This window comes from Adiantum capillus-veneris, chromosome 23, assembly GCF_014529385.1.
Source record: "Adiantum capillus-veneris isolate H3 chromosome 23, ASM1452938v2, whole genome shotgun sequence".
In the NCBI taxonomy this organism is placed as follows: Eukaryota; Viridiplantae; Streptophyta; class Polypodiopsida; order Polypodiales; family Pteridaceae; genus Adiantum; species Adiantum capillus-veneris.
In genome coordinates, this window is record NC_140953.1 from 131,341,113 (window position 1) to 131,368,909 (window position 27,797).

The 27,797-nt window shown below is 42.7% G+C and overlaps 1 protein-coding gene and 1 pseudogene across 1 annotated transcript; both read left to right on the plus strand.

The window, feature by feature from the left end:
* The first annotated feature begins 24,270 nt into the window (after window positions 1-24,270).
* Window positions 24,271-25,036, plus strand: LOC147428567 (uncharacterized; annotated as a pseudogene).
* Window positions 25,037-25,156: 120 nt separating this feature from the next.
* On the plus strand, window positions 25,157-27,579 carry LOC147428568 (uncharacterized). Its single transcript, XM_086496641.1, has one exon. The coding sequence runs from the start codon at window positions 25,157-25,159 to the stop codon at window positions 26,177-26,179; it is 1,023 nt and encodes a 340-aa protein (XP_086352767.1). The 3' UTR covers window positions 26,180-27,579.
* The last annotated feature ends 218 nt before the right edge of the window (window positions 27,580-27,797 follow it).

Genomic DNA, 27,797 nt, shown 5'->3' on the forward strand with positions numbered 1-27,797 from the left:
CATGGGTTTACTTTCTAAAGGCAAAGAATGAGGCATTTGAGGTATTCTTGGAGTTCAAAGTTATGGTTGAGAAAGAGAATGGTTGTCAAATTAAATGCCTACGTACAGATGGAGGGGGAGAGTACATGTCACACAGTTTTGATGATTACTTACGTGAACAAGGCATAAGAAGACAGATTACTTGCAGATACACACCACAACAAAATGGAGTTGCTGAGAGAAAGAATAGAGTCATAGCAGAGATTGCAAGAGCCATGATGCATGAGATGAATATTCCATTAACATATTGGGCTGAAGCAGTTCATACAAAAGTACACATTATGAATCGAATACCAACAGCTACCATTCATGAAATTTCACCTTATGAGAGACTTTATGGGATCAAGCCAACAGTTTCCTACATGAAAGTTTTGGATGTGTTTGCTATGTTCATGTGCCAAATGAAGCAAGAAAGAAGATGGAGCCAAAGGAAGTGAAGTGTATATTCTTGGGCTACCCAGTTGAAAAGAAAGGTTATAAGTGCTATGATCCTACGACAAGACAAGTTTATGTCAGTAGAGATGTAAGATTTTGTGAGCATGAACCATGGGATAAACCAAAGCCAGTGATGATAGAAGATGAGTATGAAGAGCAAAAGAATGTGTGTCATGTTGTTGATAAGCCAGGACCATCAACAAGAACTATTTCAGGACCACATATGGCAGAGGAGAGTACAGGAAGTGTCAACCCATGGAACGGTCATTTGCGAGATAAGAAGCAAGACGAGAAAGGCAAGAAGAAAGTGGTTGAAGAGAGTTCTGGAGATGAAAGCCTCGATGAAGAGCATGGTTTACCACATTTGAGGACACCTGGCAGTAAGCATATTGAGAAATATGTACCCCCATATGCAAGAGTTGAAGAGAAGAGTGCACCACAATTGAGAAGATCAGAGAGGGTGCGTTATCGAGTTGATAGATTGACATACAACGATTACATGTGTACACATTATGCATACATGGTTTCACGTGTGCAACATAAAGAGCCTACATGTTTTCAAGAGGCAATTGAAAAATCAGAATGGGAGTCAGCTATGGATGATGAGATGGATGCTCTTGTGAAGAATGACACTTGGGATTTGGTTCGCTTGCCAAGTGGAAAGAAAGCAATTGGTTCAAAATGGGTATACAAAGTCAAGTGCAAGTCAGATGGTAGTGTGGAAAGATACAAAGCGAGGCTTGTTGCTAAAGGTTATGCACAAACAAAAGGTCTTTATTATGATGAGACATTTAGTCCAGTTGCAAAGATGACAACAGTCAGATTGGTGATAGCAATGGCAAGTATGTTTGGTTGGAAGTTACGGCAAATGGATGTGGATAATGCATTCTTGAATGGTGACTTGGAAGAAGAAGTTTATATGATACAGCCAGAGGGTTATCAACATCCAGAGTTTCCATATTATGTGTGTAAGTTGAAGAAAGCATTGTATGGTTTGAAGCAAGCATCTACAGCTTGGTGTGAAAAGATAACCAGATTCTTGAAGAAGATTGGATTTAAACAGTCTACTGCTAATCACTCATTGTTTTTGAAGCATGTTGATTGAGAGATCGTTGTTATTGTTATCTATGTTGATGACTTGATTCTCACTGGAAGTCATGATGAGCAAATTTTGCATGTCAAGAAGAGTTTGTTGAGAGAATTCAACATGAAGGACCTTGGTGAGTTGAGATATTTCTTGGGAATTGAAATTGTCACCACTTTATCAGGAATTTGGATGATACAAAGACAATACGCATTGGATATGCTTGAGAAGTATGGAATGACAGCATGCAAACCGGTTGATACACCTCTTGATCAAAATGTGAAGTTGTTTGATGATGGACATTACATTGAGGATGTCACTATGTATCGCAAGATGGTTGGAAGCCTTGTTTACTTGACAATAACAAGGCCAGATTTGAGTTATGCAGTGGGTGTTGTGAGTCAATTCATGCAAAAGCCATGTAAAAGTCATCTTGATGCAGTGAGATGGATTATGAGATATGTGAAAGCCACTGTCAGTTATGGAATGTTTTATGAAAAGAATGGGAAGCTTTGTCTTTATGGTTACACAGATGCAGATTGGGCAGGAGATTTTATGGATAGAAGATCTACAAGTGGTTATGCATTTTCCATTGGCAATGGTATTATAAGTTGAAGTAGCAAGAAGCAATGAACTGTAGCATTATCAAGTACATAAGATGGATATCATGGAGCAGCTTTGGCAGCATGTGAAGAGTCATGGTTGAGAGTACTTATGGTAGACTTTGGTTTTGACTATCTTGACAGTGTTTATTGTGACAATATTAGCAGCATCATGTTGGCAAAGAATCCAGTCTACCATGTTCGCACTAAACACATTGAGGTACATTATCACTTCATTAGAGAAAAAGTTTTGGCAAATGAGATTGATTTGGTGTATGTGAAGACAAATGATCAAGTTGCGGATATATTCACAAAAGCTCTTGGAAAGGAGAAGTTTTGCTACTTTCGTGAAGCATTGGGAATCCATCATATGCAAGCTCACTCTGAGCTTGAGGGGGAGTGTTAAAGAATATGATGTTAAAGAATATGTCCATTGTGCTATGGGCGGCTGGACACTGACTATACTATGTTATAAATATACTTTGGATAATAGTTAAAAGAGAAGAAGAGGAGAGCAGTACGTTGAATGGCTGTTGCAGGGTAGCGATTGTGTATGTGTGTGTCTCGATGTGTTTTGGTGTGTGTACGTGGTCTTCTTTTCTACCTTCTCCATCACCTGCGCACTCTACACTTTTAAACTCCATTAGTTAACCTTGCTCTTTGATAGACCATCTCTCATTTGGGCCCCTTTACCATTGGCCCCGTGTTGAGATAGATCCATAAGCACATTTCTATATTCTAACCCTTGTTCCCGTTTATTATCCCATATTAAATGATCAATTTAATATGAGAAAACCATTTGGGTTGGTTAGATATTAGATATTTAATGACATTACCTCTCTCTTGAAATCATAGTCGTCCTTGACTATGAGGTAAAAGAGATAAAGTCATAGTCATTTGTCAATTTGTCTTAGCGGGTAAAGGATCCCTTTTTACCCTACGACATCATTCCAAGATGGATGACTAATCCATTTGGTGCTTGGGAGATGTAGCTGCCACAAGCATGTCTGCTCTTTAGTCCATATCATACTTCCAAAGTAGAGTGACAAGTTCTACTTGGTGTTTGGGAGACGTCGTCACCACAAACATGATTCTAAGCATGCATACTATTTAAATTTGTGCACAATAAAAAGAGAACTAGTCTTATAAGACAAAAACATTTTTCATTTAAAATGCATTTTCATATGCTTACTCTTGTGCATCATTGCAAGCATTGACAAGGTTCATATTATCCTTAAGCTAGGTTCCTTGCATCCATTTAGCATCTTTAAAAGGATAATTCTTTAACTTAATAAGATATCACCAGATAATCTTACCATTTCTTAATACCTTGTCTTCATGTCATAGGATGGACTTAGATTGAAGTACTTCTTCTTGATCTTTGATTTTTGGAGGGTCTGCAACTATTGCTTCTTTTGATGGTGCTCCTTCGTAAGTCTTATGTAGGTTCTCATGGAAAACATTGTGCATGAGCCAATGGTTGGGAAACTTCAATTGATAAGCCATCTCATTGACTGGCTTAAGAATTTTAAGGACCATAGTATCATTTTTGCTAGTTTAGCATCATCCTCTTGGTGGTACGTAGGACTCTTGCCCGTAGTATGCCTCAGATGAGCCTTGAGAAACTTTAGCAAGACCGAATCATTTTTCTTAAAGGTTAAGGCTCTTTTGTGCTTATTAGCAGCAACCCTTTTTGCCTTTCTTGTGGGATGGATATAACCCCTTTAATCTTTGGAAAAGATTCTTGTAGGTCTCGGCTATATTCATCAGTATTAGCGAATATCTTCCCATGTACTTTAAGTAGTAAGGGACTTTTGGATCTTACTTCTTTAACCTCAAAAGGTACTTTCCCCATAGAAGTATGTACAATATCATTGTATGCATACTCTAGTATCATTGAGAACATTGATCTACTTCCATGACATAGGCTTTTAGTATATCAAGAATTGTTAGATTTAGTTATTTCATTTTGGTCATCCTTTTGTGGATGATAGGGCCGAAAGAGAAATTTGATCTACTTCCTAGATTCTCAAAGAGACCCTTCTAGAACTTATGGTCTAGGATCTTTGTCCAACACTAGGGGTGTTGGAAAGCCATGATGCTTGAAAATTTGAGATCTGAAGAGGGTTGCCATTTGCTGTGCCTTAATAGTCTTTTTGACAGGCATAGAGTGTGTTTTCTTGTTAAGCCTATCGACTGAAATAATCCAAGTTGCTTCCCTCGATCAAATTTCAAATTTTGGTATACCACGCATTTTGAAACATACTCTTGTATGTTTACTTCTCATGGTAGACCACCATAAATACATTTCTACTCCTTGAAGAGTAGATTATGGATTCCCTCTTTGCCCCGCATAAGGAGAAGTATGGGATTCATATATGACTTTCTTATTGTATGGGTGAGTAACACATAGCCTATTGACGTTTGGAAGATAACCATCCTTCAAGCTGAATGGTTCTTTTTTCTTCCCTATTGCAAAGGCTGTGATTACATACTTAACACTAGAATGGTAACCTAACAGGACATAAAAGTGTCCTTTCAGGGTTTTGGGAAAAAATTCCAAAACCATAGTAGATCCACTCATTTTGAAAAATCCTTCATGAGCTTATAGTTCAATAAGTACTACATATGGAAAAATGAGAAACTTGTAATTTTTCTCATCCCTTGGTCACTACAAGCCTCCAAAGTTGATGGACCAGTGCATTTTGCCCAAAAGAGCAATTTCTTACTGTTGATTGCATATAAATAAGATTGGGGATTTTTGTAGGACATGAGATAAAATGCCCCGTTAACTTCAATGGGTTGGTGACCAAAACATATGGTTGCTTTTACCTCACTAATTTTTTCTTGGTAAAAAAAAATAGGTACAAAAAATTTGCATTTTTTCCATTCTATGGACCTATCATCAAAGTTTCTATAGCCACGCTCAATACAGATACTATATACATGTTTTCTTAGTTTCCTTTGGGCCTTTGGAGTCAAAAGGAGCCATGGAGCATGCCAAAAGGATAATGGATCTCTTACAATTGGAACCTTGGGGGCAATGATAAAGTGCTAAATACAGCAAACATGAAAAAACTAGGTTTAGCATTATGACCTCTAGAAACCCATAAAAACTACTCAATATCTAGCCAAGTTTGTAGTCTATGATTAGATATGGTTACTACCTACAAAATACACACAATTGGCCTAAGAAACTAGCAATATTGAGAAAGTTATACTTGCTACTCTAAAATGTATCGTATTCTTCAGCAATCAAAAAACTCAACCATCATCATATACTATGCTATATAGCATATTAGGTCCCCCAAAACTCAAGGAAGATTAGCTTTATGTTATACATTACACTTACACAATCAAAACTGAATTTGGATATCAAGAAAGCCACCAAAAAAATCATAAAAGTGCTAATTTTGGCCAAAAAACAGGATTATGCAATTCTTATAAATTGGTCATAACTTTCAATTTTAACACTTAGCTCTCCCTACAAGCATCAAAACATGTTGAGAACTATGAAGGCCTAACCTCTAGCCATCTAAACCTCACAAACATGAAGTTTAGAGTGGTATAGTTGCCAAAATTTGAAAAAAGGCCAAAAACATGACCCGTTTTTTCACACAGTTTAGGTTCAAAAATGTTGTGCAAGAGTAAGGTTAATGGTGAGATCGATACTCAAAAAAAAATGCTAAGTTTTCTTCATCTCATAAGGCAAATTTGTGGATATATGGCACCTAGAAATTCATTTTCATACTCTTCAAATAATTCAAGAAAAATGGTCACTTAACAGGACACAAAAGTGTCCAAGGACATAAAAGTGTCCTGCTACCATTCTAGTGTTAAAGTTTCAGTCAGTAGCATACTCATTTATCATAAAAGATAGATCATTGTGAGTTGCTACAGACACCACATTTACCCTTGGTCATTGTGAAAGCGCATCGACTGCTTGATTGTGTGTGCGCTCCTTGCCGCACTGTCGAAGCAAGGGCCTTGCCTAACACTGTGTGCGAGCCATAGACGGCTCCAAGCACACAACTAGCTTAACTAGTGAGCTCAAAAGAGGGCAATGGTGTGTCACTCACCGCTCTATGCTCCTGCCGTGGAGGATTCCTCGCCGCGAAGAAGAAGGAGACGCCGCTACGTCGCGCTCAACCGCTTCACCGCCGTCCTGCCGCCGCAATGCTCGATCGCTCTCTCTCTCTCTCTCTCACACACATACACACACATACACACACACACAAGGAGGTGAAGAAGAAGAAGATGGAGATGGAGATGGAGATGGAGCAAGAGCACTCTTCTATTGCACAAATGAGAGAATAAGTGAATTTTAGGTTTAGTTGGCTTTTATATGAGCTCACCCCATTCACACTTGGGCGCCCATGCTTAGCCAACTAATCCCTTGAATGTCCCAGCTAGAGTGCGCCTCTCATCGGCGATCACTCTTACCTTTTTCCTATTGGTCCGACAAGCCCGGTACCTGACTCTACCAAATACATAATACACGTCCGTCGTAGGTAATGGGGTGTACGTGAGCCGTGAGGGTTAACATGCCCCCCTTCCTGATTTAGATTCCGTCCTCGGAAGCTATTGAGTTGAAGCTCGTTCGTTGAGGTGGAAGAGCATTTGAGATGAATGTCCTTAGCCTTCTTCAGTCACTGCAAAATCAAACAACATTGGCACAATAATTGCATTCTCATAAGTGATTAAAAAGCATATGCAGTTTTAGGTAGACAAATTGATTGGTAAAAGAATTTCAAACAATTTGTCAGCAATGAACATTAAATTGCAATGTAATCAAATGCATAAACAGATGTAAAGGTAAAAAATTAAACAAGTATGGGGTCGCTAATTTGACGGTCGAAAGGCACTAGAGATCGAATATTAATACCATGGGTAAGCTTCTTAATTTTCTGTGGTCCATTAAGTTGTTTAATCGCGAGAGCCAAGTATTCATGTTCGAGGGCTGACTAGAGGCTATATCTAGAAGACCTTGTAGTTAAGCTACCATAAAAGGAATTTCTCATGAAATCATCGCCTGACTGATTACTTTTTCTTTGACCCCCCAAAGTCTTTTCACAGTGATTCAATTTGATGTGTGTGCTTATTTTGTATGCCTTGGGTTTTTTGCTTTTCAAGAAAAAGCGCCCACACTGGGAACCTCTAGGGCTCTAGTACCATAGGCAATACATGTGAGTGAAGTACCAAATCAAGCTGAGATTTCTCTTCCAGCTTAAGATTTTACAGTGTGGCACTTTGATTTTTTGTTTGTTCATTTTCAGCTTTTTAATTTTGTAACTTTGGGGGGTCATATAACACTGATACACCTCCCCAGGCTCATCACACTAGTAAACTCCCTTTATAATACTTAAGCTAAAGGTCAATAGGGTCAAGCCCACTAGAAAGCCTTAGTACATTTCACACAATGCTGCCTAAATCGGATTAAGAACCTAAGTAACCATTGATTATTAGGAAGGCATTCCCCAGGGTATTAAGAGAAGATCTTTAACAGCTAACTTGGTCAAACTAGCTTAGTCGGACTGCTTGATTTTTAAACCTAGACAAGTGATTATGACAAAAAAATTACATTGAATTAAATGTTTGATACTAAGCAAATGCGGTGAATATTAGGCTACCAATCACAATTAAAGCAGACAATCATAGATGCAAAAAAGATAAGGGGCAATGCTAATGGACAAGAAACACCTGTTTGTGTCGATGGTCGCGCTTGATTTGAAGAGTGAGTCGAGATAAAGATTTCATGAAGGTCCAAATCCTATCAATAGCAACACGCTCCTGTACACACTAGGAAACAAAAGGAATACCTCCAGGAGGCACATTAGTGGGAAAAGGTACCAACACTTATTGAACACAACAAAAAACATAAGGAACCCTAACCTAATTATTTGCACTCCCCTAGAGAGTCAAGGGAATAGGATATTGTAGAGGTTGTGGGGAAACCCTAAGGCTAAACCCCTATCCTCGTCATCGAGATAAACAAAGTCGTCATCCATGAGACCATATGTGCCATCCGTGTAGTCCTGTAAATTTTCTTCTTCATCATAGGTGCCCATGTTTACTAAGAAGGTCACTAAACGCCTATAGTAATCTTGGTCAAAAGGGTAGGCTTGTGCAATGGGAGAAACGCTCTCTACTAAGTATGGATCAGACGTGGTCAAGAGACGTATCAGCCATTCTAACTCCTCAAAATTCCTCTCACATGCTAGCGTACCTATCAAATCCCATTCACATGCAAGCATTGGAAAGACCATGTGAAATATTTGTGAAAAGTAACGAGGGTACCTCTCACCCAAGGCAGGAGTGGATGACTCTAGCGTACTAGCCATATCTGTACACGCAAATAGATGATGGTTAGAGTGCAAATATTACAAGGGTCGTGTTCTTGTGCATAATTTGTTTTTATGATTTGTGTTATGGCTCTTGCTCTTTTACTTTTTTATCTTGTTTTTGTGAGTATAAGGCTTTATATATACATTCCCTAAGATTGGAGATTAAGAGGTCAAGGAGAAAGGTTGAGAGGGAAGCAAGTGAATAATGGATGTCCAGAAACACTCCCCCCTTCCTAGGGTAGATCATATCGTTTGAAATGATGTCGTCACCCTTTGAAACCACTTGTTCCAAGTTGTTATAGGTGAAGATTTTTGCCATTAGTTTTCTATTACCTTAGGTGCCTCGTCGAGTTGCAAGGGTTGTAAGGTACTCTCCCAGGATCGAACTTGAAGTGGTTCATTAGGTGATTCTTGAACACTGGAAGGTGTGGATTCCTTTGTAGCTTCATGGAGGTCCACTATTGTAGGTGGAGGTTGTGTAGAAGTTTTTATCTCTATGGATGTATTACATGAGGAGTTAGAAGCTTCATGGAACTCCCCCCTTCCTGAGCTAGGTGGAATAAATTGGTTTTGCCTTGGAGCCCAAACTAGCTCTGGACTAGGTGTGTAGCATTCTGTGATCTTTCCCTTCCCACGGTCTGCCATTGGCTTTAGCGTTACACTGTTTGACTCATATGGGTTTGTTGTCGATAGGGAAGGACACATTTTACGTTTAGGTACCCAGATTTTCTCATTTCCATCATAGTAGCCTTGGGCTTCTAATAGTCGTTTTGGAATCCATTGTGATTTGGTCTTGACTCTCCTAGAGCGCGCTCTTGGTTTTCTAGGGGAATTTTTTCTTGGAATGGATGGGAGGGTTGAGGTAGTTGGAAGTAAGGCCTTGGAGACCCATTGATATGTACTCTTAGGTCGTGCAGGTTGAGTACTTGCAATATTACTGCTTGCTGCAACTACAAGTGTTGAAGTGCTAGGTTCATGGGTAGCCGGCAAAGACGAGTTAACCACCTTGGCTATCCTTCAACTTTGCTAGAGTTTGCAATGTAGGTGACTTTGCTTGAATGATAGGGGTAAGAGTCGGTGGTCGCATCGTGACAGTACCAGTATCCCAATCAATAGTGCATTTGGTTGCCAACATCCACGTGCGTCCCAGGTTTACATTGCCTTCCATAGCTCCCGCGGGCATGACTAGAAACCTCTGCACTATGCTTCCATTGTCATAGACAACAGGGGTCTGAAGGACTCCAAGAATAGCAGTTTTATTTTTATTAATGCCCTTGACTTGCATCGTACTCGGGGATAGGGTCGGTTCCCCTAATTGACACCAAACTCCATAGGATAACAAATTGTGTTTAGCTCCCGTATCTAATAAGGCATTGTATAGTACTTTCCCATAGGGGCTATTTAGCTCAATTGGGTATCGTAGGGGTGGCTCAGATTCTAATGAGTCGTCATCTGTGTCCTCGAAAAATGCTTGCGTGATTCTCAGATTAGCCTCTCGTTGGCGTCTAAGACGTTGTTGCCGTTCTCGAGCCTCAACTCTTGCTTGGTATTTTCTAAGCTCTGCTTGTTCCTTGGCAGCCTTCTTTTGATGGATGGATTGCAACTCTTCCTGGCTTAGAGGATCATAATATATTTTGAATTTAATCCCATTAAGGAATCCAATGGTTTCAACTCCATCTAGAGTCTCCACACGAATGGTACCTTGCGGGGTAATTTCACACACTCGATATGGTCCCTTACCAGCGTATTTCAATTTCTTCTTTTCATTACATACCCCGTACATAAGAACTTTATCACCAACCTTGATGTTTTTATCCTTTAAATGGCTATCAAACCACTTCTTTCTCCTATCCTTCTCCACTAGAGCATTTCGCACAGCTAATTGCCTTTCTTCATCTAGCCTTTCCAGGATATATAATCGCTCCACTAAGGGGTTACCATCCCAACCTTCTTGAGAAGCTACTCGAAGACTGGGAATGACAAACTCCCATGGCATAACTGCTTCTTGGCCATACACCATCTTAAGCGGTGTGCAATTAATAGCAACTTTATACGCAATACGATAAGCCCATAAAGCTGATGTAAGCTTTAGGTCCCAATCAGTGCGATGAGCCTCAACTGTCTTTGTCAAAATGGAGATGAGAGTTTTGTTGGTACTCTCAGCTTAGCCATTTGCTTGGGGATAATAGGGTGTAGACTTGTGGTGAGATATCATGAAGTTTGATCTGAGTTCTTTTATTACTTCATTTATAAAATGAGTTCCATTGTCACTCACAAGTTCAAAGGGGCATCCAAAACGTGTGATAATGTTCTCAAAGAGGAACTTAGCTGTTGTTTTTGCATCCGCCTTTCGTGTTGCTTTTGCTTTAGCCCATTTGGTTCCATAGTCGGTAGCCACAATGATATATCGTGATTGTGTGCTACGTGCAGCCGGACTAATCGGTCCTACAAAGTCTAAGCCCCACTTTTCAAATGGTTGGGTTACCTTGATGGGATGTAGAGGCATCCTATCCCCTCTTTGTGGCTTCTTGAAGCGTTGGCATTCATCACATGCCTTTGCAAAAAGTGATGCATCCTTAAACAGAGTGGGCCACCAATAGCCTGACTGTAAGATCTTTCGGGCAGTCAACTTTCCTGAAAAGTGACCACCAGCTACGCCCATGTGTGCCTCTTGTAGAATATATAAATACTCATCCTCGCGGGCACGACGTCTAAGAACATCATCTTTTCCTCTCTTATAGAGAGTTCCAGCCAGTAAGCAATAGGGTTCGCATTCCTTGATTAATTTTCGAGCTATATCTTTTCGCAGCTCTTTGGGTGGAAAACCATTAACTAAGAAGTTAACAATCTTTTCACTCCATTCAGGCATTGTCTCAAGAATGAACAAAGGAGTATCAGGCAATTCATCATCAACCCCCGTAGGAGCTTCGCCATTAGGGATACGAGATAAATAATCCGCCATGACATGTTTTCTCCCAGGCCTCACAACAACGGTGAAGTCAAAGTCAAGAAGAATTAACAACCATCGTGTAATTCGACCTGTGGAACACGGCTTGTTTACCAAATATAGCAATGCTTGATGATCCACATAAAACACAAACTTGGTAGCAAGAAGGTAATAGCGAAATTTCTTTAATGTGTAAATCATAGCTAGACCTTCGCGCTCTGTAGTAGTGTAGTTCATCTTGGCATCATTTAATTGGCGACTTGCAAAGCTAATAGGGTAGTCCAATTTATGTTCTCCTGGTTGAGTTAGAACACACCCAATAGCAAAATTTGATGCATCAATATGCACATGAAAAGGTACATTCCAATCAGGTGTTCGAAGGATTGGAGCACTTGTTAGGGCCTTCTTTAATAACTCATAAGATTGATGACATTCTTCCGTCCAGTGAAACTCGATAAGAAGCTTGTACAATGGACGCGCTATCTCGGCAAAGTTTAAAATAAACCTTCGATAATAACCAACATGGCCCATAAAGCTTTGAACTCCTTTATAGTTAGTAGGTGGTGGCAAATCGGCAATGGTTTTAATCTTACTCTCATCTGTGGATATCCCGTTCTTGGACACTATATGCCCTAGAATGAATCCATGCTTAACCCAAAATTGGCATTTGAAAGGGTTCAATGAGATGCGATAAAATCTGCACCTTTCAAATATTTTTCATAGATATAACAAATGCTTCTCCCAAGAAGAATAAACACAAAGGTCGTCTATGAAAGCTTCACAAAACTCCCTTAGAAATTCTTTAAACGTAGTGTTTATTAATCGTTGGAATGTAGCAGGGGCATTTGTTAAGCCAAAAGCCATAACACGAAATGCAAACACTCCAAACTCCAAACTCTGTGATAAAAGCAGTTTTAGCTTGGTCCTCTAATGCAATTGTGATTTGATTGTAACCAGAGTACCCACCTAAAAAGCTATAAGCTTCCTTGCCCGCAACTCTCTCAAGCACATGTTCTGAATATGGCAAGGGATAATGATCTCTCCTAGTAGCTGCATTAACTTTCTTGAGGTCCACGCACACTCTTAGTTTCCCATTCTTTTTTGGCACAATGACTATTGGAGAAACCCATTCTGAGTGCTCAATAGGGTATGTGAATCCACATTGGATAAGTTTTTCAATCTTCTCTTGTACAATTTTGGCGTACTTAGGATTCATTGGATAGGGTCGTTGCTGGACGGGTTTAACAATGTTGATCATGGGAATTGGATGTTGCACCACAGAAGGTGGACCGCCCTTCATGTCATGATATGTCCAAGCAAAGATATCCTTGTATTCCTTGAGGAGCTCCTTAAGTACAGCCTCTTCAGTTTCGATAAGGCCTTGAGCAATAAAGACTGGTTTAGACTCCTCACCTGGTTCTGCTAATTCTATCTCTTTAACTACCGCTGGACCATCATAGACTCCACTTCTTCCATTGGTAGGTATTCGTTGGGCTTTGGCATACACAACCTTTCGCTCCCCCGTGGTATAAGATTTAAAATGTTTAGGAGCCGTATGTAAGTCAGCAGGCTCTTGTCCTGACGGAAACCTTTCTTTTAGTTCTGCCTCCTTTTGTTGTTGTGCTAACTCTCGGTTTTGACGTCTTCTTATAGTTCGACTCAATTTCGGCTCTGTAACCTCCAATTGAGCGAGGTCAATGGGTCGCGGGCTGCACCACATGACACTCTGGAGATGTTCACCCCAATTGTCTACTAGCTTTTGATGAGCATCACATGCCCCTAGATAGCTAAGCCATTCTGCAGTAGATCTTTCCTTGTTTATCCTAGCTCCCACATTTGCTCGATATCGTCATCTCTTATATGACCTTTGTTTCTTGTTAAGGTTTTGATTTTGGTAAATGTTTGAACTCGACTCGCCTGATAGGTCTTCGCTTGTATCTTCTTCACTCTCATATAAATTACCATAGACGGTCGTACTAGGCCTTGAGTATTTATTTTCTATACTTGGTTCACTCGATGTTTCCTCAAGTTCTGAATCCATTTCTCCCTGAGATTTCGTTTCTGATGTGTATTGTCCTGAAGCCTTTGAGGAATCACCGGCTTCACTCTCAGATAGGTGTGCCTCTTTCTTATCATCGGATATTACATGCGCTACACCTAACATGTTTACTGGTGCAATGTGTGGTATCTCTTCCCCATCTGGTGTTACCCAGGTTGTTCCTCTAGCTCCCCATGTATCTATAGTTGCCGCTAGGTGTACCCAATCGACATTGTCTGACTCAGCCATTCCGGGTAGGATATCCATATAAGGAGAGTTCTCCCCAATATCCGTGTCTTCGTTACACGTGTAACAATACTGTAATGGAGATGAGTGAATTGTTGTGTCTGATCGATTATCAATGATGAATTTATTTCCTAGAGGATGCGTTCGACCACTTAAAAGATCAACTCGAATGACGGAGTCTTGGAACTGTAAGTAGACGTGGTTTTTGGACCAGTCATGCACCATTTTTGCTTCCCTCATGAATGGACGCCCTAAGATCATCTCAAATGACATAGGATTCTTGGAAAAATCCATAACAATGAAAGTCTGCCTTACCTTGTGTCCCAAGACCTTGCTTCTGAGATCCTTTAGCATTCCAATAGGCGTAACAATAGATCCATTAGCCATTTTTACCACTACGCTTGTGGCTTCAAGGTGAGGTCGCCCCATAGACTCCCAAAAACTCTTTGTCACCATGCTGACTCCCGCACCACCGTCAAGGACCCCCTTTACAGTTAATCCTGTACTAGTGATTGGTAGAGTAGCATTAGATTCATCACCTTCAAAGTATTGCCCCAACTTGTTAATGGGTACTTCAATTACAGATTCATGTCCCGCTAGGTCAGATGGTGGTGCTAAATGTTCCTCATCATTCATTACCAAGTCAGGTTTGTTCATATGTGCAAACTGTGGTAATCCGGCCTGTAATTCTCCATTGAGGAAGGCTCGAAGAGCTGAGACTAGCTCGGGGTCTTTATATAGTTTGGACATGATGGTGGTTCTAACTTCTGAAAACATGAAATCCATCAATTTGGCAACATTTAATGGCATCTTGTGGGACGTAGGACCCTGACAAGAGAATGGTGAAGATGGAATCTCCACTTCCTCAAGGGGGTCGGGCATTCCCTCACCAAACATTCTCTCTAGTAGGAAAGGTGTGTGTCCACTTTCAGATGTCCTACCCTCACTCTCTTCCCGAATGATACTGGGTATAGCTAACGGCCTGTAGTTCTTGTGAGGTTGAACTTGTGTGGGAAACACTGTGTCCGACGTCTGGATATGTTTGGGTTCAGGTTCTAATGTTCGTTGAGTTTCTTCCACCAAACCCCTCAGTTGTTGGACTCGTTCAATTTCCATTGTTGGGTTTGGATAGGTTCCAATCTTTCTCTTGCAATCCTCATTTTTTGTCTCTCGTGGCTTATCTTGGGGGTTCGAAACTGGGTGGTTTAACTTTGAATACTCTTTTGGTGTTCGTCGTAATTCCCTCTCGTGATCCTCCTCACTGGCTTTTTCCTTTGTAGTAACAGTTTTGGTCTCCGTGGTCTCTATCGAATCTGAGTCATCCTCAGGGTCATTCATATACACGGGATCCTCTCCTGTCCCTATGTTAGTCTTTGAACTAGGTTTTGAGCTAGAAGCATTAAGGGATTTCTTTCTTCGTGTTTTCTTCTTTCTCGCTCGGCCAATGGATGCAGCATCTCTCTCTTCGAGGATGTAATTTTGCTTTTGGAGCATCGACCGTGTGAGTGCATTCACTGGTGCTATGTTTATAGTTGGTGGTGTCCCATCAACAATCTCTATTAAGTTCAATGGTGTGATTTTCGACGCGTTTGGATTGTTAGGACACTATGCGATCAAATGATCTATGCCACAACGATTACAAGTGAGTATTGACATTGCCAATGCACTCCCTTGACTTGTTTGCATTAGTGCAACATTCTTTTGCATTCTAATGGGGCACTCAGCTACTCGATGTGGTCCACCACATTCGTAGCACTGAAGAGGTGGTCTCCTGGCAAAACTATTAATGTTTTGGCCTCTTGCTGCTAGTGTAGTAGCTTGATATACCGTTTTGATTTGTCCCCAATGGTCTTCCATATAGTACATGGGACACTCCTCAAGCATGTCGACTCCATAGGTGATACTAGAGTCTATGTCCTCTTCGCAATCTACATAAGTACTAGATGACTCGCAACCTATTTGGTTCATAGGTGTAACTCTTGGATGAGGGGGTTGCAGTCCTAGCACTGGAGGTGGCAACGGTGTGGTTTGGACCACATTTTGGGTTCTAGGGACCATGTGCTGTAATGGCAATTGTTGCTCCATGGGTGGGGTAGGCATCAATGCAGGAGCTCGAGGTGAGTCTGCCCAAGCTATAGGCGGTCTATTTTCCATGATGCATTTAAGCATTAGGCAATCCTTCGCTTGATGGCCATACCTACCACACGCGTTACAAGTCCCGTTAAACTTTACTCTGAAAGTAGGGCATTCACTCGTAGTATGTGGGCCCAAGAAAATTGAGCACCATTGTTGCTCCCTTCTAGGATACATATGAGTGTTTTGTGGAGCACGATTAACCCTAAGGCTTTCTTGGATGGCCTTGGTGAGATCTGCCAGAGTCATCTCAGATATCGTTTGCTCTTTCACGATTGGCTTTATCTTCATTGGCTCATGCCATGATGCTTGCGAGTTACTAGACTTCGGCTCGGCAGACACTCTTTCTCCTGCAATCATTAAATCATCCTCCAATTGGATTGCATTCATGGTGACTGCTTCCCAAGTAGTGATACCTCTAATGACTAGGCCATTATAGATACTCTCATGTCATAGTCCCCTAATGAATCTATCGAGCAATTGGTTGTGGTTGAATCGCTGGTTTGGATTGCATCGAGAATTCAAATTCTTTAGGCGACTAATGAAGTCTCTCACGGATTCACCTTCTTCTCGTTGGGCTTTCTGGAGCTGAGAGGCTACACCCCAAAGTACTCCCTCTCGTATGTATTCTTTTAAGAACAGTCTCCTAAGATTAGAGTAGATCGTTTTCTCTTCTACTCTTAAGGTTCTATACCAATCTCCAGCCTTTCCGCTTAGGGTCAAACTCAAAGACTTACACTTATGTAGCTCATTGTGCTCTTCCAAGGAATCGCACACATGTTCAACGACTTCCATATGCTTTCTAGCATCTCCGTCTCCACTGAATTTTTGTGTGAGCTTAGCTACTTGAACTGCCTTGCTCCTAGGCTCTCTATCAGGTGCACTACGCATGTTTTCCGCAATAGAGCGACCGATAGTTTGAGAAAATACTGCCAAATCTCCTATTTGAGCAGGTATAATGGGTGTATGTGCTCCTGGAACCACATGTGAGATGGGAGTTGGCCTTGGCCTTGGCATATGCACGGCTCTTGGGTCCCATATTTCGTATGGTGGTGTACCAGACGGTGGTCCAAAGTTTACAGGCGTGGCCCTAGGCATAGGGGGTGCCTGATATGGCATGTTATTATAAAATGGCATGGCTCCACTTGTATAAGAGCTTGGATAATGCCATTGTGGATTGTAAGCTCTTGGAATAATCGGAGGTGTAGGAGCTACATGAGGCTGAGGTACGACAGGTGCACATGATTGATACATATATGTAGGTATAGTTGGGGGCACTGTGCTACTAAGCATCGGCGCAGTATTAACAAATGAACTTCATGGTGTACTTCTTGTCATGCTCACCACTGGGATATGCATGGTAGCCGTAGTGTCATTAAGAGAAAGATGAGCTAGATCTGGGAAGGTAAAGCTGCCACTTGTGGGCTTAGATTGTACTGAGGCTCTTGGCGAAACAACATATGGAGGATCAATGGGGCTCACTGAGGGAGTCTCCATTTGTGATAGGGTTGGTTGGTTGGCCTTTCCCGTATCCAAGAATCTCATTAGGCCTGTTGAAGGCAGGTTGATCCCTGTGTTCTGTCTTTCTAACTCGACAATCCTATGGAGGACATCACAGACTTTCTGTTGTTGCTCATCTATGCTAGTAGCACCCGATGTGGATTGTAGAACATCTAGCCAACCCACATGATAGGTGTGTCCCCTATGTACCGATCAGTTAAAGCTTCTGCTTGTAGGTCATACTCCCAATTTTCGTTTAGGAATATCCCATCTAGGCCTGGCGTGCTGGAGGTTTCCCTCGAAGTGGAAGCATTATTGCTCCCCATTGCTTGCCCCTCCGTGACTGCTACCTTGGGAGCACTCGGTTGCTCGGCTGGCATGATTGTTGTCATAGGAGCCTTTTCTTTCAGGGCTCGACTTTGTTCTAGCCTTCGTAGGTTCTCAATTTCCCTCTCCCTTGTTGCTTGCATATAGCGTTCGATCTCTTGTACTTCGGCAAGACTCCTACCATCGGGTAGTAAAACCTCAGAGGGAGATAGTCCTAAAGGATCAGGAGGTGCAGTGGATGGAACATTCACATGCACACTCTCAAGAAGCATAGGGTCTATTTTAGGCATGAATGACGAATTTACCTCCCCACTCCCTTCATTTATTTCATTACTGCATGTTCGGAGCGAGTAGCTCTACTACGGGTCTCTTTTAAGCGGCTAAACACGCTGGACCCGGGCCGTGGGCCCATGGCATGCATGTCTTGACTTGAACTATCAGGGTTTGGTGTAGGATACCCCCCCATGACTTCGTAGTCAGAGAAAGAATCACTAGACACGATATGAGGATCTTGGGTCGCGCTACCTTGAGTCCCGGCCGAAGGTCCAGAACCTAGGGTGGAGGAATAATGGATGCCCGCGTAAATGGAGGCACTACCAATATGCTCCTGCTCTAACACTCGTCCAGAGAGTAGGTTCATATGACTTGGATCCCCTAGAAGTGTCAGTGAGTGCCCGTGAAGGTTGCTCACCGAGTAATTTTGGGTGTTTTGCAACCCAAGTCTTTTCTTATTTATTTATTTATTGATTTTTTGGTCTTTTTTTTTTGACCCAGCTATAGAATAGAATGTATGATAGCTCAAAACGAGCATCTCGGTCAGAGGGACGTGTCGTGCTTTACAGCCCTCCGTTTCGTCACTTTATGTCCTCAGAATCCCTAAAACCGTCAATTTCTAGTAGGGAACTAGGCCCAAATTAGAAAGTCTAAGGGTGAAAGTGGGAAGAGAAGGGAGGAGAGTGGAGGACTTGCCCCACATGCTCTCATTCCCTCTTGAGGGGGTAGGGTATATATATAAGAGTGAGTCTAGTATATATCATAGGACTGAGGCCTGGGCTTGGGCTTGGGCTTGGGGAAATGATCACGATCCCGATCAAAATTTTAGTGTAGCCCCCCAGTCACTCACGCTTAAATATTTTCGGTAAATGATCCCGATCCCGATCAAAATTTTAGTCACGCTTAAATATTTTCCGTTTTTTTTTTTTGGCTTGGGCTTGGGCTTGGGCTTGGGGAAATGATCCCGATCCCGATCAAAATTTTAGTGTAGCCCCCCAGTCACTCACGCTTAAATATTTTCGGTTATTTTTATTTTTTTTTTATTTTTTATTTTGAGGCGACGACCGCGCGCGGATTAGGTGACCCTTTCTTGGACACACACACTGTCAATACCTACCTAACCTCTCTGTCAATAGCTCACAGACAGCTCACTACCTTATCTACTTACTAACAGTGCTGCTAACCACTAACTAATCTGTTAACCACTCTACTAACTGCTTACTGACAGTGGGCTAACTTTCCACCTACTTCCTCTCTCACTACCTTACTGTGCAAAGACCGTGTGCAGGAAAACCTTGACAGAAAACTGTGTACAAACTGTGTGCAAACAGAAATTGCTAACTGTCTACCTACTTATTCATTCACTGCGAACAAGCTAACGACTACTAACTGTGCAAAGACTGTGTGCAAACAGAAAACACAACATTATGCAGAAATCACAGAACTTGCAGACAATACAGAAATTAACAACTTGCAGAAAAATAACTCATTCCTCTTCTTTCCTACTACAAACAACTCATAGGAGAAGCACAAAGTGCCTCTTTGGCTTAGTGCAGGGCGATTCCCCGGCAACGGCGCCAAAAATGTGCGCTCCTTGCCGCACTGTCAAAGCAAGGGCCTTGCCTAACACTGTGTGCGAGCCATAGACGGCTCCAAGCACACAACTAGCTTAACTAGTAAGCTCAAAAGAGGGCAATGGTGTGTCACTCACCGCTCTATGCTCCTGCCCTGGAGGATTCCTCGCCGCGAAGAAGAAGGAGACGCCGCTACGTCACGCTCAACCGCTTCACCGCCATCGCGCCGCCGCAATGATCGATCGCTCTCTCTCTCTCTCTCTCCCTCTCTCTCTCTCTCTCACACATACACACACACACAAGGAGGTGAAGAAGAAGAAGATGGAGATGGAGATGGAGCAAGAGCACTCTTCTATTGCACAAATGAGAGAATAAGTGAATTTTAGGTTTAGTTGGCTTTTATATGAGCTCACCCCATTCACACTTGGGCGCCCATGCTTAGCCAGCTAAACCCTTGAATGTCCTAGTTAGAGTGCGCCTCTCATCGGCAATCACTCTTACCCTTTTCCTATTGGTTCGACAAGCCCGGTACCTGACTCTACCAAATACATAATACACGTCCGTCGTAGGTGATGGGGTGTTCGTGAGCCGCGAGGGTTAACATTGTGCTTTCCAACAATGTGAGCAATATGAAATTTAAATTGTAAAAGAAAAATTTCCCACCTCATTTGTTTAACGGAGAGCTTGGTTTGCGTCATGAAGTTCTTGAGGCTTTGTGATCCATTTTTAGGATGAATGGAGTCCCCAAGAGACAATGTTTCCACATGTTTAGAGCATATAAAATAACTAGTAGCTCTTTTTCATATTTGCCCAATACTCACTTATCGAAGTTGAGTCTTTGACTCTCATATGCTATGGAATGCCCTTCTTGCAGCAAAATAGCTCCAAGGCAATTACCACAAGCATCACATTGGACCTCAAATGGCTTTGAGAGATCTAATAGTGTGAGCACATGTTGAGAGATAAGATTCTCCTTAAGCTTCTCAAAAGCTTCTTGCACTTTTGCAGTCCATGAATACTTAACATTTCTTTTTGTTAAGTCATGTAATAGTCCTGCTATTAGCGAGAATTTTTTCTATGAAGCATCTATAGTATGCACACATACCTATGAAGCTTCGTACCTCATGTAGATTCCTTAAGTTAAGCCATCCTTTTATTATGTCTAACTTTGTTGGATCCATACAGGTGCCATCATTAGAGATAATGTGACCTAAATATTGAATCTCTTGTAGGAGAAATTTACTTTTCTTTTGATTAATGAAAATCTTATTCTCTCTCACAACTTGAAAGATTACATGGAGGTGTCGCTTGTACTCCTCAAGAGAATTTGAATGGCCTGAAGATTTTTGTCCATCATGAGTTTGAATGCGCCTAGAGCATTGGTCAGGCCAAAACTTGTAAATTATCAAATAGATCTTCTACGCACGGCATGGGAAATCTATTTTTGATAGTATTCTTTGCTCTATAATCGACACACATGTGATATGTGTCGTCTTTCTTTTGCACTAAAAGCAATGGTGAACAAAATGGAGAGGAGCTAGACCTCACCATCCCTTTTTCCACCAATTCATGCACTTGCCTCATGATCTCCTCTTGTTGAGATTGTGAAACTCGATAAGGAGGCTTGTTAGGTGGTGACCTTCTTGGTAGGAGCTCAATTGCATGGTCATCATCCCTCATTTTAGAGGTAGCTCAGTAGGAATGTCATCAAACAAAACATCTTGGAATCCATTTAGGAAATTAGAAAACTCTAATTCCTTTTTATTCCCTTTATTGCAAGGATATGGTGTTCCCCAACTCATGAACATGTATCTACATGCTCTTTTCCCTGTAGGTGAAGTAGGTTCTCCTTTCAAGGAAATTCATGTTGGAAGCCATGCGGTTAAACCATGGTGCCCCAACAATAACATTCTCATGTTTGAGAGGGGAGATGAATAAATCCTTTTTGTCCGGATAGCTTTGGACATGAAGCCTTAATTTTCCAATTAAGGAAGTAACTGAGACGTCTTGTCCCTTGATAACTCCATTGGATTTCAATGCATCTCCCATCTCGTGGGCTTGTATGCCTAGCTTGGTGGTCAACTCCGTAAATATGAAGTTGTGAGTTGAACCAAGGTCAAACAAAATAAAGGCATCATGCTCTTGCATCTTTTCCCAAGAATAGGAAAGGAGAAATCCTTGGCAATGAGCATCCTCTTTTGGAGATTCAAACATAGAGGCTCCAGGATTCTCATCGCGGGCAATTCTATTGGGGCAAGGATGATAACCATGGCCTTGCTCCCCACACTGAAAACATTTGTGGTCATTACAAAAGGATTCTAGCTCTTTAGGAGAGAGTTTATATTTACCTTTGTAAACTCCCTTCTCCTTGGACCGATTGTTGTTGTTGTTTGAATACAGTCACTATCCTAAATGGCTTTTCGATCCCATTTTTTGACCCGGCCATGCTCTATTTACTTTTATGCACTGCTTTAGTGGATACAATTAGAAGGCCATTTTAGAAGATGATAGGATCAAAACAACTTTTACTACTCCATGGAGAGTCTTTGTCTTCAAGCGGATTCCCTTTGCTTGAAGAATGGAAACGCTTCCTAGATCAGAACGACCTACATTGTGTTTGAGCCCTTTCTCAACAAGTTTTTGCCGATTTTCATGGATAACTTTTCTTGCTTCTTGGGCCAAGGCTATGCAAGTATAGTGGAATGCATACTCTTGGTGGTCCGTAAGATTCTTGCCCGTAGTATGCCTTAGATGAGCCTTAAGAAACTTTAGCAAGACCCAATAATTCTTCTTAAAGACTAATTAAAGCTCTTTTGTGCTTATAAGCAGAAGACCTTTTTGCCTTGCTGTGAGATGGATATAACCTTTTTAATCTTTGGAAAAGATTCTTGTAAGTCTCGGCTATATTCATCAGTAGCGAAGGTCTTCCCATATACTTTAAGTAATAAGGGACTCTTGGATCTTCCCTCTTTAACCTTGAAAGGTGCTTTCCCCATAGAAGTATGTACAATGTCATTGTACGCATACTCTATAAGAGGTAGGTACTTCTCTCATTGAGAAGGTTGATCTACTTCCATGACATAAGCTTTGAAGCCCGCTCAAGGAGATGATGTTAGAAGGTTTCTGACACTTGTAGCAGTCGTGCTTTTCTCTGAGTGGTGGGCGGGATTGATTGTAACCCATTTGCATCGCCGGGGGACCAACTACGACGGCTTTGTTGGATTGGTGATCTTGGCGTGTGCAAGGGGGCTAAGCCCGAAGTAAACTTTTTAAAGCTATTAATATTAAAAAAAAAAACGTATTGTTGGAGTTGCAGTTGTCGACGAGCAGTGTATGCGAAAGGGGGCGCCATCTGGGAGAAGGAGGATTGCGCCACTTGGGCCATGCATGAGCAGATGGCGGCCAGCTTGCATGATGTAGAAGGGGGCGGGCACTGCAAGAGGGCAGGACAGGTGAGAGAGGAGGTTACATGGTCGGGGGCCTAAGAGGAGGAGCCCAGGACGGTAAGTTGCAGAGGAAGAGCCGGCGGCTGCCATGGGTTGTATGGCAAGGGTCTGAGGCCTTGTGTGCAAGAGACAGGGGGATCCAGGAGTGTTGCAGAGGAAGGCGCTGCAGGGGAGGACCTGGCGGAGCCGCGAGTGAAGGTCATCACTAAGGGAACGCTGCCGAGGGTGGCAGAGCCGCTACACAGCCAGAAGATGGGCTGGAGAGCCGCCACAAGGGAAGAAAAGGCCATGAGGGGCCGCCTGTAGGGCACGCAGGGACAAGTACAAGCCGAGGGTTAGAGGAGGTCTGTAGAGGCCATAAAAGCCACGTTATACAGCAAGTAGGGCCGCATGCTTATGCTGTTGAGGAGTACTGTATGCAGAGGAGGTGGGTTCTCAGGGAGTTCCATCATGGGCGAGAGGCCGCTAGAGGGCCGCGGCTATGAGCAGAAGTAGCCAAGAGCAGGTTGGTGGGCATTCAAAGGTTGATGCAATGGAGCTAGGACACGTAGCAAACAAAAAAGGGCAAAAAGCTGATCTCTGGCTTGGGAGAGCGGCATGTCGAAGGGCCACCTGGCACTGCAATAATAGAGGTCGGCTCAAGAGCGCCAGTGAAGGAGACGGAAGGCCGAAGGTAAAGGGGAGTGCAACCTCGAAGTTCATTTAAAGGCAAGCCAACTTGAAGATTTCTTGAGAGGGGTTCATCTGATCCTACACTAAAGGAGGGCAGTTTCTACATAATTCCATCATTAAACACTTTTGGACTAATCGGGCTGAATTGTCATAGTCGCTCTACTCTCACTATTTGTGCAAATGTTACTATGTCTTGTTTTTTCTCTTATGACTATATGTTCGATATGTACTGAGAATTTCTGCCTTGAGGATGGAAGTTTGCAAAAAAACTTGAGTCTATCAATAATATTGGGATATCTGAGGGCACCGAAATGGCTTATATGTGATTACATGGTGTTATGCTTAAAGGTCGAGATAATAGAGTACGTGCTTTGTGGTCAAATGTTTGCAATTAGGGATGGTCGGGATTGGTCTTGGACAATAGCTGTTTGTTGCAGATTGCGTATCATGGTGTGTGTGCGCTAGGGGATAGGGGTGCTGTGAGATCACTGAGCTACATAGAGGCATCGAGTTTATGTGCTGGTGGTTTTCCCACTTCCCCCTTTCCAATTTGTGGTGCCCCCACTGAGGATCCACTGATTGCTTCCTAACAAGGTGTTGTTGACTCAAGATGAAGCAGGAGTTTGGGCCAGTGTTCAAAGGAGATGCGGATGCAGATGATTGGCTTGCCGATTTTGAGCTGTTTATGCTGTCAGTATTGCAGATGCCAGGTGATGAAGCGAAGCTCCAAACTCTACCTTTGGTGTTGCGAGGTAAAGCAAAAATTTGGTTCGATGGCTTTAGAAGATGTACACAAGCAGACTTGGATCGGATTTCGTGAGCAATTCTTACAAAGATATTGAAAGGCGGTGTCGGCTTCGGAAGCAGATGCAAAGCTCAAAAGCTTGCAGCAGGAAGTAAGTGACAATTTCGATGCTTTTGTTGATAATTTTGAAGTTTATTGGGGGGATTTGGCGGCTGCTACCCAAGCAACCAATGCGGGATATTTGAAGCTCGAAAGGTTTCTATCATGCTTGTATCCCTATGTTCGTGAGAGAGTCGATTATGAAGATCCAAGCATTTATGATGAAGCCGTCAGAATTGCCAAAGCAAAGAGTCGAAAGATGAAGAAGAAGATCGAGGCAGGATTATTGCAGTCGGCAGTCACAGTAGCAAGTGGATCTAGGCCCAAACAGATTGATGAGCATCAAGAGGTAAAAGCTCCTTTTTTTATTGATATGAATGTGATCAAAGCACGTGAAGCTGATGCTAGGTTAGAGAAGGTAGAAGAAGTGCCAATCAGGGCTCAAAAGGTGCAGAGAGGCATATTCAGAGTGCCATCCAGTTTTCTTCCTCAAGAGAGCGAGGTCGTAAAAGTTTTTCAAGAAGAGGTGTGAGTTCCAGAGCCAGCAACAATGAGGGTGGCCCAAGAATTGGCAAGATCAAAAGAGGAATCCGACAGTTCTCATAGCCCTAGCAGCAGTTTGGACACAGATAGCATTTGGGAGACATAATCCATGCATTCTAGGTATGAAACTTATGATGTCTTTCATGTAGATGAAGCTGAGAAGGATGTATGCGAGTTGCCTGCTAGCCATTTGAAGGTAGAGGAGATGCATAGTGCAGGTGTGGAAATGTCTTGTGTGAATAGGCCAGTCGAGCAGCCCTGTCAAATATCGTGTGATGGTGAGTCCCTATTGGAGGAAGAGGTATGGTTGGATTGTGCATCCAGATGTTTGGTTGAAGAGCAGGTTTTCAAAGACGACTTGCAGGAGCTAGAAGCAGAAGCTGTGGTAGATCCAGTTGATTTATCTATGCAGGGGGTGGGGCAACCTTGCCTTGGTGAGCATGTCGAGGTGTGCTTTGAAGTTCCAGAGTTAGTGTGTGGCCGTGGAGAGTTAGCGTCGACAGATGACTCTATGGACGCTGATATAGGTGCAACCTATGAGCGTGAGGCTCCATGCAACGAGGAAGGTGCCATCAACCTTGCAGGTGATGAGGTGTTTGAAAAACTTGTTGAAGCTCTAGCAGGTCATGTTCTTGAGTATGAGAAGGGGGACTTGGTGCCGTTTACAGAGGGTTGGGATACGGGTTTGCAAAGGGATCAGGTTTGCTTGCCTATGCGGCAGGTAGAGGCAAATGGCAGGGTCTTGCTATTTTATGTGATGCTATGGATACATGTGTTATGGGAGGTTGCTTTACTGGTGTCTTTGCATCAGTGGCGAGGATTTTTTGAAGAAGACTATACTATGGAGGGTTCTATAGCGGATGGCATGATATTGGTTTATGGTACAGCTGCTTCAAGTAATCGAAAGCATGCCTATGGTTGGCAGCAAGGCTTATGGATGCAGGGTGACAAAGATCCATGCTATGAAGAGCTGGAAGGATGGCCTGTCTATTGGCCTACAGGTGCAAAGGAAGACTTGAATATGCATGTTTTACAGGTGGATGGCCACAGCCAATGCTTTGTTTTTGATCCGGGTGGAGCCTACACTATGCTTGGGGAAGCTTCGAGCTTTCAATTTCACCCTGGAGGGTGATGCAGTAGTAGATGCTCTTCTCTCTATATCTATCCTATCTATATAGCCGCTATCATTTTCCTTATGCACTCTATAGCTCTATTTTATATCATTCTCTCTATACAGTTCTATCTTACCTAAATAATACTGTGGTTGAGCATGAATGCTCAACGAGGGGTGGGGCAATGATGGTTCAGCCAAACTATGTCGATCGATGGAAGTGCAGGAAGTCGAGGCATGGCAGTTTGCAAGCAAGTGGCAAAGACCTTGAGCAGATATTTGATGGAGCTAGGAGCCAGGTACACCGAGTTGGAGCAGTCGCTAGTCAAAATTGTAAGTGTTTTTTTGCTATCACAAATGGCAGGAGCATATGCTTATATCACAAGGTTGGCAACGAGGCAAGGGGTGTTGGATGCAGGTGCCATGAAGTTTATGCTATGGGATTTGGAGCAAGATGTCTACAAGAGACACTACTTGCCAGGTTACTAAGGATCGAAGGATTTATCTCCAGAGCGAGGATGAATTCCCATCGTATGGGTTGTGTGCAATTGTCAGCTAGCACCATGGTATGTAATATGATTGGATGCTTTCACTATCTTAGCAATTTTGAGGCTCTCTGGATGCATGAAGCCCGCTCAAGCAGATGATGTTCGAAGGTTTCCGACACTTGTAGCAGTCGTTCTTTTCTCTGAGTGGTGGGCGGGATTGATTGTAACCCATTTGCATCGCCGGGGGACCGACTACGAAGGCTTTGTTGGATTGGTGATCTTGGCGTGTGCAAGGGGGCTAAGCCCGAAGTAAAATTTTTAAAGCTATTAATATATTAAAAAAAAGCGTATTGTTGGAGTTGCAGTTGTCGACGAGCAGTGTATGCGAAAGGGGACGCCATCTGGGAGGCTGAAGGAGGATTGCGCCACTTGGGCCATGCATGAGCAGATGGCGGCCAGCTTGCATGATGTAGAAGGGGGCGGGCACTGCAAGAGGGCAGGACAGGTGAGAGAGGAGGTTACACGGTCAGGGGCCTAAGAGGAGGAGCCCAGGACGGTAAGTTGTAGAGGAAGAGCCGGCGGCCGCCATGGGTTGTATGGCAAGGGTCTGAGGCCTTGTGTGCAAGAGACAGGGGGAGCCGGGAGTGTTGCAGAGAAAGGCGCTGCAGGGGAGGACCTTGCGGAGCCGCGAGTGAAGGTCATCACTAAGGGAACGCTATCGAGGGTGGCAGAGCCGCTACAAAGCCAGAAGATGGGCTTGAGAGCCGCTGATAAACCACTTTTGGTATGTACAAAGTAGTGCATATATGCATGATCATATGTAACTACATGCATTTGGGAGATATACAAAGTGGTTTCAAGTTTTAAAAATGGGGCAATGTGTGCACATTGTAAATATTCATGCTTGCGTGTCGGCAGTCGAGCATACGTACATGCTTGGATAGGGTACACGGGCCTTGGATATGGTTCTAGGTGTCTTATTTCGGCTCTAGATAATGTGTTTGAGCTTTCTAGAATGTAAATAATGCAAGTGAAAAGTGTGGGTACTCTCATCCCGCTCGAGAAGTTTGACACATGCCGTAACTGTTCATTTGCTGCGCCTGATCTGCGGTGATACGTGCATCGCCCTAGAAGTGGTCAAAAATGGAATG

Bases quoted from the DNA above. Each gene is read 5' to 3' on its own strand.
- LOC147428568 (XM_086496641.1), top strand. From the start codon at position 25,157: ATGCATTCTAGGTATGAAACTTATGATGTCTTTCATGTAGATGAAGCT.